This window comes from Neofelis nebulosa, chromosome 17 (assembly GCF_028018385.1).
Source record: "Neofelis nebulosa isolate mNeoNeb1 chromosome 17, mNeoNeb1.pri, whole genome shotgun sequence".
Classification (NCBI taxonomy): Eukaryota; Metazoa; Chordata; class Mammalia; order Carnivora; family Felidae; genus Neofelis; species Neofelis nebulosa.
In genome coordinates, this window is record NC_080798.1 from 16,485,478 (window position 1) to 16,509,593 (window position 24,116).

Sequence of the window (24,116 nt, forward strand, 5' to 3'; positions counted from 1 at the left end):
AGACAAGATCTAAATAAATGGAGATGCTATGGCTGTGGCCGGAAAACTCAGTATCTTTCATCAAACTTCCCCAAATTTATCTGTAGATTTGATGCCATTCCAGTCAAAATACCAGCATGCTTTTTAAATTTTCATTGGTAAATCTATTCTAAGATGTGTACAGTAGTTCCCCTTCCCTTATCTGTAAGGGATATGTTCCAAGACCCACAGTGAATGCCTGAAACTGCAGCTAGTGCAGAATCTGATTTTTTTTCTTTCCTTATGAAGTCAAGAACTTGCACCTTTTCCCTTAAAGGAAGTAGTTTACAGCTTCTCTTTGACATTGTCAAATTGCCAGCATCACTACTCTTGTGCTTTGGGGCCATTAACTCAAATAAGGGTTACTTGAGTACAAGCACTGTGATACCACAAAAATTGATCTGATAACCTAGACAGCTAAGTGACTAACAGGCAGGTAGTATAGAAAGTGTGGATACACTGGACAAAGGGACACATCCCGGGTGGGGTGGAGCGGAATAACAGGAGATTTCATCACACGACCCAGAATGGTGCACAAGTTAAAACATGAATTGTTTACTTCTGGAATTTTACATTTAACATTTTGGGACTGTGGTTGACTATAACAGAGTAACTGAAACCTGGGCAAAGGGAAACCGCGGATAAGTGGGGAGCTACGGTATAGAAACCCAAAGACCTAAAACAGTTAAAAATAAGCATTGAGAAAAAGCAAATTGGATGACTTATGGCATCTGATTTCAAGACTAGCCAGAAGATAAGGCAAGAAAGACTGTAGTGGCTGTCTAAGGATAGACAAACAGGTCAATGCAGTAGAATAACGTCCAGAAATAGCAGTAAGCCCCAGAGTTCAACTTGTATATTCCAGCATGTCACAAATTAATTTGATGAAGGGGCGCCTGGGTGGCTCAGTGGGGTAAGTGTCTGACTTTGGCTCAGGTCATGATCTCACGGTTCATGAGTTCAAGCCCTGCGTCGGGCTCTGTGCTGATAGCTCAGAGCCTGGAGCTGCTTCGGATTCTGTGTCTTCCCCTCCCCTGCTCACACACATACTCTCTCTCTGTCTTTCTCTCTCTCTCAAAAATAAATAAACATTAAAAAAATTAATTTGGGGCGCCTGGGTGGCGCAGTCGGTTAAGCGTCCGACTTCAGCCAGGTCACAATCTCGCGGTCCCTGAGTTCGAGCCCCGCGTCGGGCTCTGGGCTGATGGCTCGGAACCTGGAGCCTGTTTCCGATTCTGTGTCTCCCTCTCTCTCTGCCCCTCCCCCGTTCATGCTCTGTCTCTCTCTGTCCCAAAAATAAATTTAAAAAAAAATTAATTTGATGAAGAAAACCATTTTCCTCCTAATGGCCACTAACATTTGTGAGAAACACAACTGGGAAGGATTTACTTGACTAAAATGCATAAATAGCAGGATAAAGTTTAGGAGATTGCTGTAGGTAGCTAGCTAAGTATCTGGCATTAGAGGTTTTTCCAGGGCTCTAATACCAGGCCCTGGTTTGTCCGAGAGACTGGTCCTGCTCTGCAAAAGGAAATGTCCCTCACCAAAGGTGTCATAAGTCTTTCCTTCCTCTATAACTTTCTGTCCAGCCAGATCCTGTGAGAGAGATTTTCTTGAACATGATATTTGGGAATTATGGTAATTTCTACAGGAAAAATGATAATACATTAAATTGCATCATTACAAATGTTTGAAAAAATCAGCAGTTATGTTCTAAGGAAGAAAAACACCTCAAGACTTTAAAAAGACAGAAGTATCTGGAATTTCAGCTCTGGCTTTGTTTATACTTCTACTTGAAAATTTGAATAGGAACTATCCAAAATTGAACTTTACTTTTCCTCGAATGTACATATTTTTAATATGTCTTTTATTATGTTTCTCTACCAAAATTACAGCAGTAATATATTTTCACAACTAGTAAACAACAATGAAAAGACATATAAATAAATATCATGCCCCGCTTCAATTCTTTCAGACCTATCTATAACTTCAACAAAGCTTATTTATCTTTTCATACCTTTTTCCTTGTTCATATCAACATTACATGTTAGATTTGATTTGTCCTTGTTCAAGTTTTTAAATGGCACCAAGCTAGGGGCACCTGGCTGGCTTAGTCAGTTAGAGCACTGGACTCTTGATCTCGGGGGTCATGAGTTTGAGCCCCACATTGGGTGTAGGGATTATTTAAATAAATAAATGGCACCAAGCTCTGCATTGGTTTTCTAACTTTCTTTGCTCAAGCAATAGCCTATCTTGTACATCCCTTAGATCAATAGGTATAGTCTTACTCTTTCCGAAATCTGTATTATATTGTGCATTCTACTCCTGCTCTTGGTTATTTGTGCCTTGTCTTTTCCGCTTGATTAGTTTTTGCAGTGGTTAATAAACCACTTTTGAAGTCTTTTGAAGGAATGACTTTTTTTTTCTTCAAGAAAACAAATCTACACCTTTATTTATTTACTTTTCAGTTAGTTTAAATCCTTGAGGGGTACAGCATCACAAGGATTCTGTGGCCAATGGCTTTAGCAGGAAGGTTGCTTCAGAATTTGGTGCAAACCATGCCACTGTGTTTCCATGAGCACGAGTTACTTTTCCCCAGATTACTCTGGTTTTATTCGGTTTGCCACCAGGAGTCACTGTGTTGTTCTTTGCTTTGTACACATAAGCACATCTCTTGCCTAGAAAGAATTCAGTTTCATCTCGAGCATAATAAACACCTTCAATTTTAAGAAGAGCTGTGTGCTCTCTCTGGTTCCGGAGACCCCGCTTATAGCCAGCAAAAATGGCTTTGGATCACAGCCTTCCAGACATATTTGTCGTTTCAGGAGTCCTGTTCCCAGCAGGCCTCCACAAGTTCCAAGATAGTGGAAAGAGCTTGCTCTCTTGATAGGCTCTATTATGTGACTATATTCTATTTTATTTAATCATTTATAATTTTCTTATTCATCTTTGGGTTTAATTTAATGTAATTTAAGGAATTGAGGTGAATTTCATTGATTTTCCCCGTTTCTTCTTTTCCAATGTGTTTATTTGTGACTATAAATTTCCTATAAGTTTTACCTCATCTTGTTTCTTATGTTTTATTTTGATTATCATTTAATTCAAATAATTTTATAAGTTCCATGGTAATAATTTTCTTTATAATCGTAGAAGGAGGTCTCATGTACTCGGCACTCAGTTACCCTCAATGGTATATATTTTGCGTAACTATAGTACAATATCAAAAAAAGATTTCACCAGTTTTATATGCAATTATTTCTGTATGTAACCGTTCTATATGGTTTTGTCATGTGTAAGTTTCATGTAGCCACCACCACAATACACAAAACTGTTTCATCACCACAAGGCTACCTCATGTTACCACTTTATAGCCATGCCACCCCTTCCCACATCCTTAAGCTGTGGCAACTTATATTAATATGTTTACCATTTTAATAATTTTTAAAATTTCAAGAATGCTATATAAATGGAGGCATACATATGTAACCTCTCATGAGGGGCTTTCCCCCCCTTTTTTCTCAGCCTAATAGCCTTGAAATCATCCAAGTTGTTGCATGTACCAGTGGTTTGTTCCTTTTTATTGTTGAGTAGTATTCCATGGTGTGAATGTGCCACAATTTTTTATCTGTTTTTATTTTAATGTGCCACAATTTAAAAACTGAAAGGAATCTATTCAAAGCACCCCTCCCCCTGCAGCCATGCTTATAGGCAAAACTCACAGGTGTCTACACTTGGTCCTAACTCTGTTTTTTTTTTTTTTTTCCCCAACGTTTTTTATTTATTTTTGGGACAGGGAGAGACAGAGCATGAACGGGGGAGGGGCAGAGAGAGAGGGAGACACAGAATCGGAAACAGGCTCCAGGCTCCGAGCCGTCAGCCCAGAGCCCGACGCGGGGCTCGAACTCACGGACCGCGAGATCGTGACCCGGCTGAAGTCGGACGCTTAACCGACTGCGCCACCCAGGCGCCCCCTAACTCTGTTTTTCTATGTCACAGTCCCCTACACTCTTGGAAAGTAGACCCCAACTACTAAACATATTCTTCTCTAGGGACACCTTGGTGGCTCAGTCAGTTAAGCGTGTGACCTTGGCTCAGGTACGATCTCGCGATTCATGGGTTCAAGCCCCATGTCGAGCTCTGTGCTGACAGCTCGGAGCCTGGAGCCTGCTTCAGATTCTGTGTCTCTCTCTGCCCTTCCCCCGCTCACACTCTGTTTCTCTCTCTCTCTCTCTCTCTGAAAAATAAACATTAAAAAAATAATAAACATACTCTTCTCTAGCCTGACCGCAACCCACATCCCTAGCAGGCCTCAAACAGAGTCCCTCAAAAACCTGCCACCTTCTGCTCTACCAGTCGATCCACCTGCTCCCCACATCCTTCCATGGGCACACCTTTAACCCTCTCACATCCTTCAAAACCCCTTCGAAGGCCCAGACTGACAGAAACTCGGGGCTGGCATTTCTCTTGATGTCTGACCCCTCTCCTCCCTTGGACAGTGAATAAACTCCGTCCTGCCTTTTGCTCCACTCTGTGCAATTCTTCGCCACGTGCATCACCAGCCAGCCTAACAAAACTATTCTTCCACTTAAGGATATTTGAATGATTTCCAAGTTGTGGATACAATGAATAAAGCTAATATGAACATTTGTGTACAGATTTTGTGTGAACACAGTTTTCATTTCTCTGGGATAAATGCACAAGAGTTCAACTGCTGAATCACATGGTAGGTGCATTTTGAGTTTTATAAGAAACTGCCAAACTATTTTCAACAGTGGATGTGCTGGCTGTATTACTATATCATATGTACCACAATATATGGGTGATCTAGTTCTTCACATCCTCACCCCCATTTGCTGTTGTCACAATATTTTAGCCATCCTGGTAGGTGTGTGGCTCTCCCAGAAATGGAATCTTAAACCAGTTATTCAGGAATTGCCTGATCAGCACTAAGTAGGTAATCTGCTCGATGGACTCCCGATACGCCTTAAAGGAAAGTAACTTTGCAACAACTACTCTAATTTTTTTGCCAAGTACAACTTACCCGTTCCTGCTCCCTTCTGCCTATAAAATCTCTTGCTATGTATGGCTCTTTGGAGCTCCTTTTTACCTGCTAGGTTGAATGCTGCCCGATTAATGAATATTGAATAAGGTCTTTTTTCTTTTAAGTTTATTTATTTATTTTGAGAGAGAGAGAGAGAGAGAGAGAGAGAGAGCGCATGAGCAGGAGAGGGGCAGAGAGAGGGAGAGAGAATTCCAAGCAGGCTCCATACTGTCATTGGAGATCCTGACATGGGGCTTAAACTCATGAACCGTGAGATCATGACCTGAGCTGAAACCAAGAGTCAGACACTTAACTGACTAAGCCACCTAGGTGCCCCAAGCCAGTAAGATCTTTAAATTTTACCCAGTTCAATTTTAACACAGCAGTGGTCTTTAGTTGCCTGGTACCTGGTCCTGGGATGATTTAGGTTAGAGGAAATATTGACTTCGTGTAGTTAGATAAGGAGATGGTTGGGGTCTATAGACTCTGGTTTGGTTGGTTTGTATATACAAGACATGCTTCTGACCAAGCCCCTTGCTTTCTCTAAGAATTGGTTAGCCCTAGGAAGGAATCTCTCTCTAGGTCTATAAGGCTCCCAAATGCCAGACCATCAATAATATAGAAAATAAGAAAATATAGTTAATGCCATTAATCCTGTGATGAATAGATGCCAAATAGACAAATACAGACTCTAAGAAAACACAGATCACATATATACAATAGAATAATACCCATCAATAAAAAGGAGTTAGCTCTGGATATGTGCAACAACTTGGATGGGACTTAAGGACATTACGCTTAATGGAGGGAAAAAAAAGCCAATACCAAAAGGTAAATTTTGTGTGCTTCCATTTGTCATCTTCAAAATGACAAAACTCTAGTGACAGAGAACAGATGAGCAGTTCTCAGGGGACAGGAACCTGGATGGGGTTGAATGGGTCTGGCTATTAAGGCGTGGCAGAGGGAGTCCCTTTGTGGCTATGGAACAGTTCTATCTCCTGATTGTGGTGGTGGTTACAGGAATCTGCAAACACACACATACACACATGAGCAAATGTACAAATTGATGACAATGGGGAGTAGGGTGTGTGGCCTGGTTAACAGAATTGTACAAGATCAATTTCCTAGTTTTGATATCGTACCACAGTATCACTTCTGGGGAAGTTGGGTGAAAGGTTCAGGACTGAATGTACTATTTTTGCAACTTCCTGTGAGTCTATAATCATTATGAAATAAAAAGCTTAAAAATTATTTAAAAAATAAAAAAAAAATTAAAAAAAGAAGAGTCAGTGCCAATCCCAGACCAATCTAAAAGTCTTATTTTTTAATTTTTTGTCCCCATTTATTACACTGATCACAACATGTGGTCATAAACTGCTGGTACCGGAAGCAAGAGTAATGCTGGCCTCAAATACATACACCTAAGGGGGCCTCTCTCATGCAAACAAAACAAAGAAAAGCAAAACCAAACCAAACCAAACCAAAGGTTGCAAGCGGTAAGAGAGAGGATGGTCTCTCGATGTTTCATGTTCGTATACAAATACATTTTACCCCCAGTTTTCAGCCTTGGCGGAGCAGCTCTGGTCTCAGCCTTTCCATCCTCGCACAGGCAGCTGGGGCTCCTGCTCCCAGACCAGCGCCACCATCACTGGGGAGCTGAAGACTGTCAGGGCTGTTGCCTTGTGCACAGCCTCCCCTCAGGATGCCTCGGTCAGGATGTCCTCGCAAGCCGGAGTATGTGGCAGCCTCAGAGCAGGCTCCCCGGTGGACCCACTGACTTGTGCACGCATGTGGGCAGCCCGCACGCATGCACAGTGCTCTCACTGGGCTGGGTGGGCAGTGTCTGCGTGATGTCTACCTGGACAGGCTTGAAAGGTCCCTGGGTGGACTGATCCCCAAATTCTCTAGAAGTATCCTGATTAGTGTCAGAAGTTTGAACCCTAGATGTTGACAGAAGCTATGGGCGCGAACAAAATCATCCATGTTTTTAAAAAATATTTAAAAAAATATTTTTATTTATTTTTGAGACAGAGAGAGACAGAGCATAAGCAGGGGAGGGGCAGAGAGAGGGAGACACAGAATCCGAAGCAGGCTCCAGGCTCTGAGCTGTCAGCACAGAGCCCGACCCGGGGCTTGAACTCACAGACTGCGAGATCATGACCTGAGCTGAAGTCGGACGCTTAAGTGACTCACTACCCAGGCACCCTCATCCATGTTTTGAGAGATGGAGCTTCGGTTGTTGTGAAGTCGTTTTAAACTCTTCTTGAGGGAGGTGATGGGATAGGAAACCCTTGGCAAGAAGGATGAAAGACCCAAAAATGAACAGTGGAGAACACCTCTTGGGAAACAACGGCATAAGTTACTCAGAAAGTGGACGTGAATGCTCCTTTTAGTTCCAGTCCAGGGAGTTTTACACATCAATCCCAGCCTCCAGGGAGTCACAGGATTCTGCTGTGTTGGGCTGGAGAGAACTGCAGTCTTGGTTTCCCCAAGGTTTATCACCATGGCTTGAAGTCACTCAGGCCCAGAGAAGCTCCTGGCAACAGCCACAAATCCCCTTCGGGGAGGCTGATGGCTGTGACAGGCAGCTGGTGGACTCTAGACTGGCAGAATGGAACCCCTTCTGCTCCATGCTACTTTCTAGTAGAAAGTCAGGGGAATGGAAATGGTCCCAGGGCATCCTCAGAACTGTTGGGAGAATATTAACTGCAACCATCTGGGTAAATTTCTAGGACTCCTCTCTGTTTTTTTTATTGAAAAACAAAATCCCCCTTTGTTTGCCACTTGGGTCTCCTAAGGCCTACCCATCCAAGGTTATTGTATTAGAAACGGGAAAATTTTCTTAATTGGCTCAGAGGCAGGGTATTGTAGAGATTAAGAACATGGGACACTGGAAAGGTGGGGAAAACAGGGAGATGTTGGTCAAAGGGTACAAACTTCCAGTTTTAAGAGGGATTAATTCTGGGGATCTGATGTATAGCATGGGACTATATGCTAAGAGAGTAGATGTCAAATGTTCACACACACATACACACAAATGGTAATTACGTGATGAATGTGTTACCTAACCATATTGTGGTAATCGTTTTTTGCAATATATACATGTATCTAATCACCACATTTTACACCTTAAGCTTACACAATGTTATATGTCAGTTATATCACAATAAAGCTGTGAGGAAAAACAATAACATGGACACTCACGTCAGAAATGTCTAGGTTCAAATTCTTGCTTTACCACTTTGTAACTTTGTGGGTTGGGCAAATTACCTACCTGTAACCTCAGTTTATTGACATTGAATATGAGGATAATGATAGAATATACTTCATAGGGTTGTAGCAAGGATTAAAAGAGTTAATATACATGGAATACTTAGAAGAGTCCCTGACATTATTTATATTAGTGTTTTCTCTTGTTATTGTAAGACAACTAAGTTAAGGCCATCCATTTGATTAAACTATTTTGCCTTCTTGGTGAAACAGGGGTTTATTTATGAAACTAAGCATTTTTGCGACTGATGACTACTGACACTTTTTTTTCTCCCATACAATGATTCGAAACAGTACATAATAAAGTAAAACATTCAGCATTTCAACCTAATCACCCCATATGTACATTAAACTTATTCAATAACCATCACTTTTGGTGATGTGTCCTGAAGCATTTAAATATTGTTCTAAAGGTCTTATTTTCCTCATGAGTAAAAAGAGAATAAAAACATCCCATTTATATTTGTCACCAAGAATTAGCTTAGGAGTGCCTAGACAGCTCAGTCAGTTGAGCATCTGACTCTTGATTTCAGTTCAGGTTATGATCCCAGGGTCCTGGGATCAAGCCCCATGTTGGGCTCTGTGCTGAGCGTGGAGCCTACTTAAGATTCTTTCTCTCCCCTGCTCACACCCCACACTGAGTATAGAGATTAATTAAATAAAAAACTAAAAAATAATAAAATAAAATAATAAAATAATTTATTTCCCAGGGTTACATACACCTACAGAGGCTCATTTAAACAAGGATAGGATAATCATGCCCTATACTACCAGTCTGAATTCTTGTCTGGTTCTCAGTTCTGCAAGTTCTTCAAAATAATGTTTTCCAGGAGGTTCCAGGTACTAAGCAGCTAAGTTAACAATGTGTATTGTCTTTGGCAAAATTAAACCTCTTTGGGCTTTTGTATATTCTGGCTTAAAGTGTATATAACATAACCATACCTTCTGCCTCATAGAGTGGTCATGAAGATGGGTGAATCGATGTAACTAAAAATGCTGAGCAAATGGTAAAGGGATATGTTTTGTTATGAATTCGACAAAATTACATTGAAGGCATAATAAAACTTCAGAGAATTGATTGGTGAAGTACCCACAATAAGGACAAAGAAAAATCTATGTTTGTAAGACTATTTTCTATCTCAAGAGTCCAAGCACTCATTTCCTAAGGAATAAACACTGTCAATTTTTTTTTCAGTCAGCTACAAAACGCTTCCAATTCTGCTTGTTACTAAACTCATTTTGTTATAGTAGTCCTTCTTCACACTCTCCTGTGTTCAACCGCTCATGTCTCCCTTGGACACCATCACTAGCACACGTTGTATTTATCCTCACTATGTGTTCATGGTTATTCATTTCCCTTTCCAAAGCTGTCCTTTCTACCAAGGAGGCGGCTCTTTATCACAGCATATTGATATTATCCCTCACTCCAATTAGAATGAAACACATAAGACCAAGATCCCACCACATTGATTCTGATAACAGTTGGTGCAACAGTATTATCAATGCATATCTGAATTGACTTGACTGCTTTAACCAGCTTTATCTCAAAGATGGTTCCTTCTGGGACGGTTTCCTATCAAACCAAGGATTAATCTAGAGTGATCAACCCTGCTGGTTTTCCCAGGATGAGGGATTTCATGGAACACAAGACTTTCAGATAAACCAGGATGACTTTGCCCTGAACTAAATATACTTTTCTCCCTCTGAGCTTCATAGAGCCCTCTGCTTTGGGCATGCTACCACTGCTCATAGTTCTCATATTTCTCTCTCAGGTGGACAAGGCAAAGGCCTGAATTTGTTCTTTCCTAATTTAGGAGACATGACAGAATGGGATGAGTTTGAATCACTCTGTACCATCTGGTGGAATGGTCTCAAGGAAGTGGTCACCATCAAATGTATGGTTACCCCACTATCCTAGGACAAGGACAGCTGCCTGTCAAGTCACCTCAGCTTAACCCAGCCTAGAAAAGCGGTCTCCCAACCAACCTCCACACGTGTGAATATAAATACTTGTTTTACACCAGAACTTAAGGGCAGATTATTATGTAGAAATGGCAGACTGACATAGGGAGGTAAAATCTTCCGGAACTGAAAAGTTGGGAAGTAGGAACTCATACATTTATACTGGTGGGAGTGTAAATCTATGCAAGCACACTGGGAAGAAATTTCTCATTAATTAATAAAATTTTAAATGTTTGTTCCCCAAAATATTCTATTTGTAGGAGCACAAAATGGAAAAATGTATATATATTCTGGTATCATAATGAACACATAAACTGAAATATATTGAGAAAATAGAATATTAAATTGAAGCTAAAAGAAATAAACTATGGGTTTTCAACTATTGCTCAACTATCAGACATGTATAAGTACTACTTGAAACGTAATAATTTGCTTTAAGTACTTGCGGAGATTATACATGAAAATGATACCATTGAGTGGCTTGTAGTGCAACCAATGATATAAAACAAAAATATGCAGAAACAACTGTATCTAATGCAATGTATGGAAAATGTCACTAGAATACAGTAGTGATGGCTCGTGAGAATTCTGAAAAGAAAACCTCATTCTGCTTGCAAGTAAAACTACAACCTTGAGCACCTGGGTGGCTCAGTCAGTTAAGCATCCGAATTCAGCTCAGGTCATGATCTCATGGGTGAGTTCCAGCCTCTCACGGGGACTCTGCTGTCAGCACAGAGCCTGCTTCGGATCCTCTGTCTCCCTCTCTCTCTGCCCTTCCTCCACTCACGCTCTATCTCTCTCTCTTTCTCTCAAAATAAATAAACATTAAAGAAAGAAAAACTATAACCTTATAATTCTTGGGAACTATGCAGACAGTATTGGAATTTGTGGGGAAAAAAAACTATCGCTATTGATACTGTCATATTTCTGATTATAGTAGGTCCAAAGTGATAATTATCAACAAAGATTATTCTTCACCATTAGGGTATTATGGCTAACTGGGCTCAATCAGAAGAAAAAAGAAGACCACCATGAAAAAGAGATGTGAGAAAGTAACAACATGAACACCCAGCGCACCCACGACACAGTTTGAAGGACGTGGGAGTTAACTTTTATTTATTTTTGGGACAGAGAGAGACAGAGCATGAACGGGGGAGGGGCAGAGAGAGAGGGAGACACAGAATTGGAAACAGGCTCCAGGCTCCGAGCCATCGGCCCAGAGCCTGACGCGGGGCTCGAACTCACGGACCGTGAGATCGTGACCTGGCTGAAGTCGGACGCTTAACCGACTGCGCCACCCAGGCGCCCCGGGAGTTAACTTTTAGACAGAATGGAAACACACACCCAAATGCTTAGAAACACAGTTTTTTTTTCAATATTGAGAACTAATGAGCACAATGAAAAACCATTCAAATTACAAAAGCTGCTTTTACTTATTTATTTAATTTGCAATGTTTATTTATTTTTGAGAGAGAGAGAGACAAAGCACGAGTGGAGGAGGGGCACAGAGGGAGACAGAGAATCGGAAGCAGGCTCCAGGCTCTAAGCTGTCAGCACAGAGCCTGAAGCAGGGCTTGAACCCACGAGCTGTGAGATCATGACCGGGGCCAAAGTTGGATGCTTTACTGACTGAGCGCCACCACCACCACCCCCCCCCCAGATACCCCATGAAAGCTGTTTTTAAGAATAGCAAGCTTTTACTTTTGCCCAAGGAAAAATAATTTTTAAGAATGAGCTACTTCAGGGATGCTGGATGGCTCAGTTGGTTAAGCATCTGGCTCTTGACTTCGGCTCAGGTCATGATCTTACAGTTCATGGGGTCTAGCCCCACATCAGGCTCCAAGTTGACAGTGCAGAGCCTGCTTGGGATTCTCTCTCCCTCTCTCTCTCTACCCCTCCCCCCTCTCAAAATCAATCAATCAATCAATCAATAAACATTTTTTAAAGAAAGAATGAGCCACTTCTTCACCTCTTTAAATAAATGAATCTGGGAAGAGCTATTAACAACTAAAACAAAGCAAAATCATCTTTTATATGGATAGTACCAGAAGTAGCAACAAGCATGCTTAAGTGATGCATGCTTAGGCGAAAGGGAAAAACCCAAATCACCTGGTAATACTTTGGTTACAACTTTATAGGCTATTTATCATTTCTTTTTCTATCTCTTATGTATCAATGGATCTATTTTTATGTAATCATCAAGTTGATCAAGCAATACTCAAGGAGAGTAAAAAGAAAACAGCTTCATTTTTATCTCTCATTGTCACTTTAAATATGTCAGGTGGAGCTAGATTTTCCCTAATCCTGCTGAAAATTTTATTTAGAGGTCATGATTTTTTTTTAATCACTCCTACCTACTACAAACAGTTTCAGCTCAGTAATATAAATAAATGTTCAGTCTTCAGTGAAAATTAAGACTTATTCCTCTGCTTCTATCTGTTTGTAGTTTATGGTAAATGGCATTTTCTTTCTTTTTCTTAATTTTTTTATGTTTATTTATTTTGAGGGAGAGAGAGGCAGAGCACGAGGCAGAGAAGGGCAGAGAGGGAGACACAGAATCCGAAGCAAGCCCCAGGCTCTGAGCTGTCAGCACAGAGCCCGACAAGGGCTCGAACCCACGAAGCACGAGATCATGACCTGGGCCAAAGTCGGACGCTTAAGACACTGAGCCACCCAGGTGCCTGGCAAATTGCATTTTCCAAAAATGACCACAACTATATTTTTCATGTCAGATGGTCTTCCAGAACCTTGCCACTTTCCCGTAAGGAAGTAGAGGCACTTTCCCTTTTCACTGAATCTGGATAGGCCTTTTAAGTCATGAGCACAGTGTTAATGATGCTATGTGATTTTGAGGCTAGGCGTAAAAAGTGATACAGCTTCCATCTGGATCTTTCTTGGGACTCTTGCCTTTAGAACCTTGAGCTGCAATGTAAGATGTCCAAGGCTACCATGCTGTTAAGAAGCCCAAAGTAGCCCACACAGAAAGACCACATAGAAACCCAGAGATTACATGAAATAAGAGAGATGCCCAGCCAGCCCCCAGTGGCTCCCGGAACTGTGCACAGCTATCATGAAAAATTCCAGCACAAACTGTCCAGCCAGATTGTTCTAGAATTTCTGATCGAGAGAAACCACAAAAGATAATAAATGAGTGCTGTTGTTTGGAACCATTAAACTTGACAGAGTGGATATATACAAACAGATAGTATATAAAATAGAATTCTGACCTACAAACTCTGCAGCAGCCAACCAGTTTCCAACAGGAAACCAACCTACGACCTTGGCAGCAATCAGCCCACAACATCCAGGATTTGGACAATGACTGCTAGCTTCCTTAATTTTGTTTGTTTTTTTTTTTTCCTCTGTCTCTGCATCTAGTTCAGGACCAACCACAGAAAGCCAAATTCTATCTTCAAACCAGTCATATAAAATGGGACTGCTTCTCATTAGTCACCTCCAGCTTCTCTATACCAATAACCAATCAATGTATCCCTGAAGCCTTCTCTTTTCAACTATAAAGTTTTCCCACTCCTGTGCCTGCCTTTGAGCTCTGCCAAACACACGTTATGGTGGCTGTAATACCGGTAATTTGAAAAAACCTAATGACAAGAAGATAAGACAATTACATAAGTGGCATGTAGAATTTACAAAATACTGTGGAAGAACACTTAATGTTCAATATATTTTTGATTTAAAAAGCAGGTTAAGATGACATAAATATTCATATAAAGGATATAAGCTTATATACAGCTATCTCTGGATAGAGTAATTACTGGTATTTTTTATACCTGATTGCAGACGGTGGAGGCACGTGTCCGTTTTTGTGTTTGCGGGTCCAGCCCTGCCAAAGGGGACGTCCCCTGCTGAGACTGGGTTCACCTGCACGGGTCTGCCCGGATCTCCGGGAGGGGCTCCCTGCGCGCCCCCGTCCTGCGCGGGGGCTTCTGGGAGATGTGGTCCATCCGCCGGACCCGCGCACCTCCGTGCACCGCGGCAGGCACCAGCCGCTGGGTCTTATTCCGCGGTGCGTGTGGTCAGGGCTGGTTCCGGGAGACGCGCCCCGTGAAAGTCTAGTGGCGGTCTCCGTGCCCAAGACCTCCAGGCGGATACCTGGAGAGGTGAGTCCCCCAATCTTACGGGGGCGCTGATGGCGGCAGGAATAGCCGAGAGTACCCGGGTCGTGCGAAGGACGAACGAAAAACGTTCGGCGCTCGCGAGGTCTGAGGGATGATATAGGATCTTCTTGGTTCTGTTGAGATGTGGAGGATGGCTACGACTTTGTGTTCCCAGGTTGGTGGGCTGTCCGCATCCTTGGGTTGGGGGGCAGAAGCCAGGGGTCCTTGGATTTAAGGGACAAATCTCGCCGGGTATTTTGGTTTGGGGGCAACTGCGACACGACAACCCCAGGTTGGGGGAGAGGACAGTGAGGTAGGTAGTACAGGGATTTGGGGGACCGTCTGGGGCTGTATGTTCTTAGGTGTTTGTGGTTCGTGGCTAGATCTGTGTAGTTTGGGGTTTGGGAGATGAGGGAGAAGTTAGGAAGTGGATGCCCCTGGTTTGGGGATGTGGTGGGGTCTTCAGGGTGAGAATGTGTTCTGGCATCCCAGGATTTGGAGATGTGGCTTGGACTTTGAGGAGGGGGGTCAGAGTCCCCACTTTCCTTGTAGATGTTCCTTCCTATGAGACCACCTTCACCTCTGACTCAGAGGGCTTTTCCGAAAGTGGGCCAGGGGATGTGTTATCAGAGCGATGGGCAGGTTGTCCTGGACACCAGGGTGGGCTGTTCCTTTGGCCAGGCCCTCTGTGGGTTGCCAAAAGACTGCCCCTACTTTGCATCTGAGAAGCCCCAGAGCTCAAAGGGGTCAGCAGCTTCGCTACACACCCAGGTGCTGTGGAGTTAAAAGACCTAATCCTGGGGACTTGTTTCTGGCGGTAGTGAAGCCAGGAGTATCACACCTTATAATCACCAGCACAGATATCTGCAAAAGAGAATTCCCTGTACTCTTGGCCACAAAGGCTGTAGAGATGTTGTTTTACCTTTGTTGTCCCAGTGGAAGTTATAGCTCCACATGTTAAAGGTGGAGGTGTGAGTTTAGTAACAGATGAGCCCTGAGTCACAGCCTGGCTGTGCAGAGATTCTTTTACATTCTTTATGGACTTGCAGGTGGAGGTTGTTTTTGTTTTTTGGGTTTCTTTTAGTTTTTATTTTAATTCCAGTTAGTTAACATACAATATTATATGAGTTTCAGATGTACAATATAGTGATTCAACACTTCCATACATCACCCAGTGCTCATTACAAGTGCACTCCTTAATCCTCATCACCTATTTAACCCATCCCCCAACCCTCTCCCCTCTGGTAACCATCAATTCTTTATAATTAAGAGTCTGTTTCTTGATTTCTCTCTCTCTTTCATTTTCCCTTTGTTTTGTTTCCTAATTCCACATGAGTGAAATCATATGGTTTTTGTCTTTTTCTGATTTATTTTGCTTAGCATTATACTCTCTAGTTCCATCCATGTAATTACAATGCAAGATTTCATTCTTTTTTTATGGCTGAATAATGTTCATTATAAATATAAATATAAATATAAATCCCACATCTTTTTTATCCATCAATTGATGGACACTGGGCTGCTTCCATATCTTAGCTGTTGTAAATAATGCTGCTATAAACATTGGGTGCATGTATCTCTTTGAATTAGTGTGCTTGTATTCTTTGCGTAAATACTCAGTAGTGTGATTGCACAAGGTAGTTCTATTTTTAACTTTTTGAGGAACTTCCATACTGTTTTCCACAGTGGCTGCACCAGTTTACATTCCCACCAATAGTGCAAGACGGTTCCTTTTTTGCCACATCCTTTCCAACACCTGTTGTTGTGTTGTTGATTTTAGCCATTCTGACAGGTATGAGGTGATCTCATTGTAGTTTTGTAGTTTTTATTTGCATTTCTCTAATGATAAGTGATGACGAGCATCTTTTCATGATGGCCACCTGTATGTCTTTTTTGGAGAAATATATGTTCACGTCTAATACCCATTTTTCAATTGGATTATTTGTGTTTAGGGTGTTGAGTTATATCAGTTCTTTATGTTGGATACTAACCCCTTATTGGATAGGTCATTTGCAAATATCTCCTCCCATTCTATAGGTTGCCTTTTAGTTTTTGTTGATTGTTTTCTTTGCTGTGCAGAAGTTTTTTATTTTGATGTAGTTCCAATCATTTATTTTTGCTTTTGTTTCCCTTGCCTCAGGTAACACATCTAGAAAGACGTTGCTATGGCTGATGTCAAAGAAGTTACTGCCTGTATTCTCTTCTAGGATTTTTATGGTTTCAGATCTCGCATTTAGGTCTCTAATCCATTTTGAATTTTGTGTGTGATGAAAGTGGTCCAGTTTCATTATTTTGCATGCTTCTGTCCAGTTTTCCAAACACCATTTGTTGAAGAGACTGTCCTTTTCCCATTGGATATTCTTTCCTGCTTTGTCAAAAATTAATAGACCATATGATTGTGGGTTTATTTCTGGACTTTATATTAATACTTTTATTTTCCTTTTAGGTAGGGTGGATCTGCAAAGACTGGGTATGAGGATTTCTGGCATGTGACTCAATCCTCACTGCTCCTACCTCCCTATTCTGCCCTCTTGGAATCTGCTGGCCCTGAGAGATCTGTGAAAAGAGGAGAAAATGGCCCCTAGATTCCTGGCAGCGAGACCCCAGTGAGTGGGATTTAACCTCTTTCATGCAGTAATCTCTTCCCCCAGTTAGATGACATGTGTTTATTTACTGCTTTGCAGAGCCCACTAAGTCTCTAAGACAAATATGAAACGTGGAACAGCTTTAGGAAAGTCCTCTTTCCCTCCTCAATGTACTCTCCCTACCTCACCACCATATCGGAACCCTGGCACACCTTAACCTTTGCCCCTACTTTCCATTAATTTAGTTCACAAATGATTCAGTATCTCTTCCACAAGCCCCAGTGTCTGCTGTGTACATTGAGAAGTGCTGTCTTTTCTTGAGGGCTTGTAGGCCTTGTTGAGGTTTTTGCTTTTGTTTTTGTTTTTTACTGCAGAAGATTTTAAAATTTAATTAGCATCAAGTTTATAGATGAATTGCAATAATAGTACAAGAACACCAATATTCCCTTTACTCACATTCATCAATTGCCAACTTTTGCCCAGTTTCTTTATCTTTGTATCTCTATATATTTATAATTTTCAGAATCATTTGAGAGTAAGTTGCAGACATCATCATGTCTTTTATCCCTAATTACTTTGGCACGCATATTCTGATCTCTCCTCTCTCATTCATGGTTTTACCTATTTGGGTCCTCTCTCTTTTCTTTTTGAGAAGTCATATGTATATGTCATATGGAAGGTATATCAAAGCCTATGAGGACAGTAAAAAGATCAGCGGTTACCAGGGATTGATGGGAAGTGATGAATAGGTAGAGCGCAGAAGGTTTTTAGGGTGGTGAGAATACTCTATATGATACCGTAATAATGGATACATAGCATTATACATTTGCCCAAAGCCATAGAATGTGCAAAATCAAGAGTGAACTCTAATGGAAACTATGAACTTTGAGTGATTATGATGTGTCAATGTAGGTTCATCAATTGTACCAAATATATCCAGTGGGGATGCTGACAATGGAAGAGACCATGCATGTGTGGAAGCAGGGGATATTTTGGAAATCTTTGTACTTTCCCCTCAATTTTTCTGTGAACCTTAAACTGCTCTTAAAAGATAAAGCCTTAAAAAAAACTCACATAACACAAAATTAACCATTTTAACCATTTTTCAGTGAACACTAGTACAATAGTGTTAACTATATGCACTTTGTTGTGCAACTAATCTTCAGAAATATTTACTATTTATTTATTTATTTATTTATTTATTTATTTATTTTTAAAAGTTCGTTTATATATTTTGAGGGGGGAGGGCTGCAGAGAGAGTAAGAAAGAGAATCCCAAGCAGGCTCTGCACTGTCAGCACAGGGCCCGACGCAGGGCTCAAACTCACAAACTGAGATCATGGCTGAATGGAAACCAAGAGTTGACTGATCAACTGAGCCACCCAGGAGCTCCTAGAGCTTTTTTGTTTTTGTTTTTTGTTTTTTAATGTTTATTTTTTTGAGAGAAAAAGAGAGAGAGTGAGGTGGGGAGGAGCAGAGAGACTGGGAGAGAGAATCCCAAGCAGGCTTCTCACTCAGCACAGAGCAAGATGCAGGGCTTGATCCCACAAACTATGAGATAGTGACCTGAGCTGAAGTTGGACACTCAACTGAGCTACCCAGGCAGCCTGAGAACTTTTTTATCTTGCAAAGTTGAAATTTTATACCCATTGAACTATAACTCCCTATTTCCCCCTCCACTCGTGCCTTTCCTTTACTTCTTTAATCATGGTTTGCCTTAGGTCTGTGAGCATGTTTGTAATGGCTCTTTTGAAGTCTTTTTCTGATGAATCTGACAAGGCAGTTTCTCTTGCCTGCTTTTCCAGGGTATGAGTCATACTTTTCTGTTAATTTGCACGCCTCACAATTTTTGTTGGGAAATGGACATTTTAGATAATAGATTGTATTTAAAAATATTTTTAATATTTACTTCCTTTTGAGAGAGAGAGAGAGAGAGTGTGTGAGTGGGCAAGGGGCAGAGAGAGGGAGCCACAGAATCCGAAGCAAAATCTGTCAGTGCAGAGCCCAATGCAGGCTTGAACCCACCAACGGTGAAATCATGACCTGAGCCGAAGTTGGACACTCAACCGACTAAAGCTACCCTGTTGTCACCCTCCCCCCCTTTTTTTAAAATCATAGCTGTGTTGGTGGCTGTTGATATTTTATTGTGGTTTTCATTTACATTTCTATAATTACTAATGATGTTGAGTTTCTTTTCATGTGTTTATTGTCTATTTGAATATCTTCTTTAGAGAAATGTTTATTCAAGTCCTTTGCCATTTTATTTTATTTTATTTTATTTTATTTTATTTTATTTTATTTTAAGTTTATTTACCTTGAGAGAGAGACAGAGAGACAGAGAGAGAGCACATGTGCATGCAAGTCGGGGAGGGGCAGAGAGAGGGAGAAAAAGAATCCAAAGCTGGCTCCATTCTCTGAGCTGTCCGCACAGAGCCCGACAAGGGCTCTATCTCATGAACCATGAGATCATGACCTGAGCTGAAATCAAGAGTCAGAATTGGACACCCAACTGACTGAGCCACCCAGGTGCCTGAAGTATTCTTTATTTCTTTATGTGGATTGAGTTATTGTGTAGTGACATTTTGGTTAAGTCTAAAGGACTTCTCCCCTTATAATTTTTCGTTAAAAACCAGAACTCCTGACTATTATGACAACTCTAGAGATTATATTTGCCCCGTTCCCCGGGTTTACTTTGGTTGCTTGTTATAGTTGTTGATATTTGTTCATTTACTGGCTTTTCTGAACTAATTTTGTGAAGTCTAAATTCATTGTTGTATGTGGCCATAGAAGTCTCTTGTTCTACTGGTGAACTAGTGATTCAATAGAAATTTTCTTTCCCTGGGACCAGAAATAATGCCCTAGTCTTTGCAGATGGGGTGTGTGTGTGTGTGTGTGTGTGTGTGTGTGTGTGTGTGTTGTGGCACACTTTCAACACTTAGGCATTTGGCAACTATGCCTTTATTTTCACTTCCTGGTTGGATAGAGCCTGAAGGTAAATCAGAGGTGAATCTTAGGGCCTTCTCTAGTAAACACTCATAAAGGGGCGCCTGGGTGGCTCAGTCGGTTAAGCGTCTGATTTCGGCTCAGGTCATGATCTCACAGTTTGTGGGTGTGAGCCACACGTCGGGCTCTGTGCTGACAGCTCAGAGCCTGGAGCCTGCTTTGGATTCTGTGTCTCCCTCTCTCTCTGCCCCTCCCCCACTCACGCTCTGTCTCTCAAAAATAAAGAAACGTAATAAAAATTAAAAAAAAAACAAAACTCATAAAGATACAAGTAAAAATAATTTATTGAAGCTTTAGTTTTAGTGACAAAAGTATTTCAACATCTTAAATTATTATTATTATCCTATTATAGCCTATCATACAATGAAGGATACTTTAACTCTTACAAGGGATGAGTTTGCTCATTATCTACTGTTCTTTTTGTTTGTTTGTTTTATCTACTGTTCTGAAGTGATAGCCATGGTAAATTATTATATGAAAAAACTGAAATCATTTATAATAAAATAATGAAAACACAAAACTTTATGTATACTTTTGAATGTTTTCAAATACTTATATGAATCCTGGAGAACATTGTGGAAAGATGTTCATCATCTTGTTAACATTGGAATTGAGTTAGAGGATGAAGTGGAGGGGAAATACTGACTTTTCCGTATATAATTAAACAGGGAAAGGTGAAGAAAACTGATTAAAAATGCCCAAAGGGAGAGGGAAAAATACAGCAACATTTTAAAAAGAGTATAAAAGTAGCAGTATAGGGGCACCTGGGTGGCTCAGTCATTTAAGCAGCTGACTCTTTATTTCAGCTCAGGTCATGATCTCAACGGTTCATGAGTTCAAGCCCCACATCAGACTCTGCACTGACAGTGCTGAGCCTGCTTGGGATTCCCTCTCCTCTCTCTCTGCCGCTCCTCCTGCTTGCACGCGTGCTCTCTCTCTCAAATAAATAAACTTTAAAAAAAATTAAAAATGTAGCAGTATATCATGGTGACCAAGCTTGTGGACTCAGAAGCCAGTCTTTGTGGGTACAAATCCATTCTTTCCATTTGTTGTGTTACATGAGGCAAATTCTTCTAATGCCTTTTCTGGTCTTATTTTATACATTTAAATAATAGGAGTAATTGTATCTCTCTCTCTCTCTCTCTCTCTATATATATATATATATATATATATGTATATATATATATGTATATATACATATATGCATATATATACATATATATGTATATATAGAACATATATGTTCTCTTTCTCATATATATATAAAATATATGTATATTTATTTAAGTGATCTCTACACCCAACATGGGGCTCAAACTTATGACCCCGAGATCAGGAGTCACACACCCTTCTGACTGAGCTGGCCAGGTGCCCCTATATATATATTTTAGCATGGAATGGCATAGTCCTTTTTTTTTACAATCCATGTAAAATCTGTACATGAGCCTGCTGTGTAGTAATAGCTTAACATTGCTTTTAAAAAAACTAATACTTTTGAATCCTTAGAAGAATGTTGAATTATTGAATGAAAAGAGAAAGACTCTAACATTGGAAAAGAAACTTCCAGCTACATGGTGTTTATAAGAGACAGCCAAAACAGATTCATACACGCTAAAAATAAAAAGATGTTTTAAAATGGTATCACAAGAAAGTGTTAACAAAATAGTTTCAAGTGTAGCAATAATATCAGACAAATAGGAAGCAAGGAATAATATTAAATAAGAAAAAGGGATTAAAATTCTGTATCACTATATGGGAAGAAACTAAAATGAGTGAAACAAAAGTCAGGAATAAAAGAACAAGAAAGCAAAATAAATAGGATTTCTTGAATATGAAGGGAGCAGTGAGTTTAAATATTAAGCATACAAATATGTTAAACATAAATACCCTAATAGGAAAAAGCTACCTATTTTTTGGTTTTGATAATTATACCGAGGTTCTATAAGATGTTAATATTTAGGGGAAGATGTTAACACACAGAAGGTCTCTATACTATTTTTGCGTCTTCTATGGTAGGTTGTGGTTAAAAAGTTAAGCACTTACAGAACCGAGGCAGATGGCTAATAAAGAGAACAGGGCAGAATATTAGAATGAGTCTAATTACTCTAATCAGTGAAATATGAGAAGTTATTACTTTAAAATAACTTGGAAAATAAAAATGAACTTGTTGAAATTAAAAGCGTAATAAATGGGCTGGATGGAAGAATGAATACAGTTTATTTAAAAAAATTTTTTTAATGTTTATTTATTTTTGAGAGAGAGAGAATGCAAGCGGGGGAAGGGCAGAGAGAGAGGGAGACACAGAATCTGAAGCAGGCTCCAGTCTCTGAGCTGTCAACACAGAGCCCCACGAGGGATTCGAACCCATGGCCCGCGATCCCATGGACTGCGAGATCATGACCTGAGCCTAGATCGTGACCTGAGGTGAAGTAAGCTGCTTAACAGACTGAACCACCCAGGCTCCCCAAAATGAATACAGTTTAAATGCATATGTTGAACAGGAAGATAGATCTGAGGAACTTTTCTGGATTCAGTGCAATTGACAGCTATGAAGCAACAAATGAAGGGCATGGAGGATTCTGAAAGTCTACTATGTTCTCATCTTAGAGAAATTCCAGAAGGAAAGAGCAGCCAACACAAGGGGAGGAAAACACAGAAGCATATTCTTCATCCCCCGCCCCCCACCTCTGTCCCCAGCTACAGACAAATGGGAGTCCACTAGTCCAAGGGGCCACAAATGGTCCTGAGTGGTCATGTTGGCAGCTGTGGTAGAAACAGACATCCTAATAGGTGGCTTCTGGGAAAGAATATTTGACCAGACAGTCTCACAGTGCCTATGAAAAGTCAAAATGCACAGACTCTTTGGTGAGCAATTCCAACCTAAAGCAAAAGTCACATCACATAAATGAAAAAAGGTAACACTTTAAAAATACTCATTACAGTGTTGCAGTGAAATCAAAACACTGAAAAGAATTTAAATATCCACCAGTAGGGAATGGGTAAATAACCATGGCTCATCTTTACTGTGAAACTAACCAGTTTAAAACAAATTTTTTAATGTTTATGAGAGAGAGAAAGCGCGTGCAGGTGGGGGAGGGGCAGAGAGAGGGGGAAGACACAGAATCTGAAGCAGGCTCCAGGCTCCTGAGCTGTGAGCACAGAGCCCCACACGGGCTCAAATTCACAAACTGCAAGATCATGACCTGAGACCAAGTCGCATGCTTAACCAACTGAACCACCCAGGTGCCCCCAAACTAACCAGTTTAAAAAAAAAAAACTGAAATACTTGTATGTACTGAGATGGAAAAATTCCCAAGAAATAATGTTAACTAACCAAAACAAGTACAAAACAGTATGTGTAATTTATTTAAGCAAAACAAAACTACATATTTCATTTATTTATTTATTTATTTAATTCCTTTATTAATTTTAGAGAGTGAGAGTGTGGGAGCAGGGGAGAGGGGCAGAGGGAGAGAGAGAGAGAGAGAGAGAGAGAGAGAGAATCTTAAGCAGGCCTCACACTCAACACAGAGCCTGACATAGAGCTCAATCCCACAACCCTGGGATCATGACCTGAGCCAAAATCAAGAGTCAGGCGCACAACCGCCTGAGCCACCCAGGCCACCCCCAAAACTACCTATTTCTACATGTTTTATACTCAATATAAATAAGTTCAACTCTTAAAAATGTACACACTAGTAACAATCACTTAGAAAATGTAGTATATAATCACAATATAAACTATTATACAAATAAGACCTTAGACAGGTCTAAAAATAAGTCTTGGAATAAAGCCTGAGAGAAGTCTAAAAAGAATAATGGTAGATCTGTATAAATAAAAGTATAAAATTTTACTGAAGGACATAAAAGACCTGAATATAGGGAAAGAGATATCACAATTCTAGATAGGTTTAGTGTTAAAATGTCAGTTCTTTCTAAGGTAATCTTTAAGTTCTAGGCCATCGCAATCAGAATGCCAGCATCAAAAAAATAGAATTCACTAGCTCATACCAGTTCTCAGTTGGAAGACAAAATGGGCCTGAAGAGCCAGAAAAGTTTTGGAAGGTAATTACATTAATGGAAAGACTTGCCCTATCAGGAGCCAGATATTCCATAAAGCTTC

At 40.5% G+C, this 24,116-nt stretch overlaps 1 protein-coding gene and 1 pseudogene across 1 annotated transcript in view; one reads left to right on the forward strand and one right to left on the reverse strand.

Moving 5' to 3' along the window:
- LOC131500199 (uncharacterized) overlaps positions 1-24,116 on the forward strand; it is a 174,457-nt gene that overhangs the window by 99,214 nt on the left and 51,127 nt on the right. The window contains exons 10-13 of the mRNA XM_058709017.1: positions 6,617-6,793; positions 7,453-7,702; positions 10,102-10,224; positions 14,090-14,409. Of these exons, the coding sequence (XP_058565000.1) occupies positions 6,617-6,793; positions 7,453-7,702; positions 10,102-10,224; positions 14,090-14,409 (870 nt within the window). The remainder of the gene's footprint in view (positions 1-6,616; positions 6,794-7,452; positions 7,703-10,101; positions 10,225-14,089; positions 14,410-24,116) is intronic.
- Positions 2,454-2,829, reverse strand: LOC131500336 (large ribosomal subunit protein eL33-like; annotated as a pseudogene).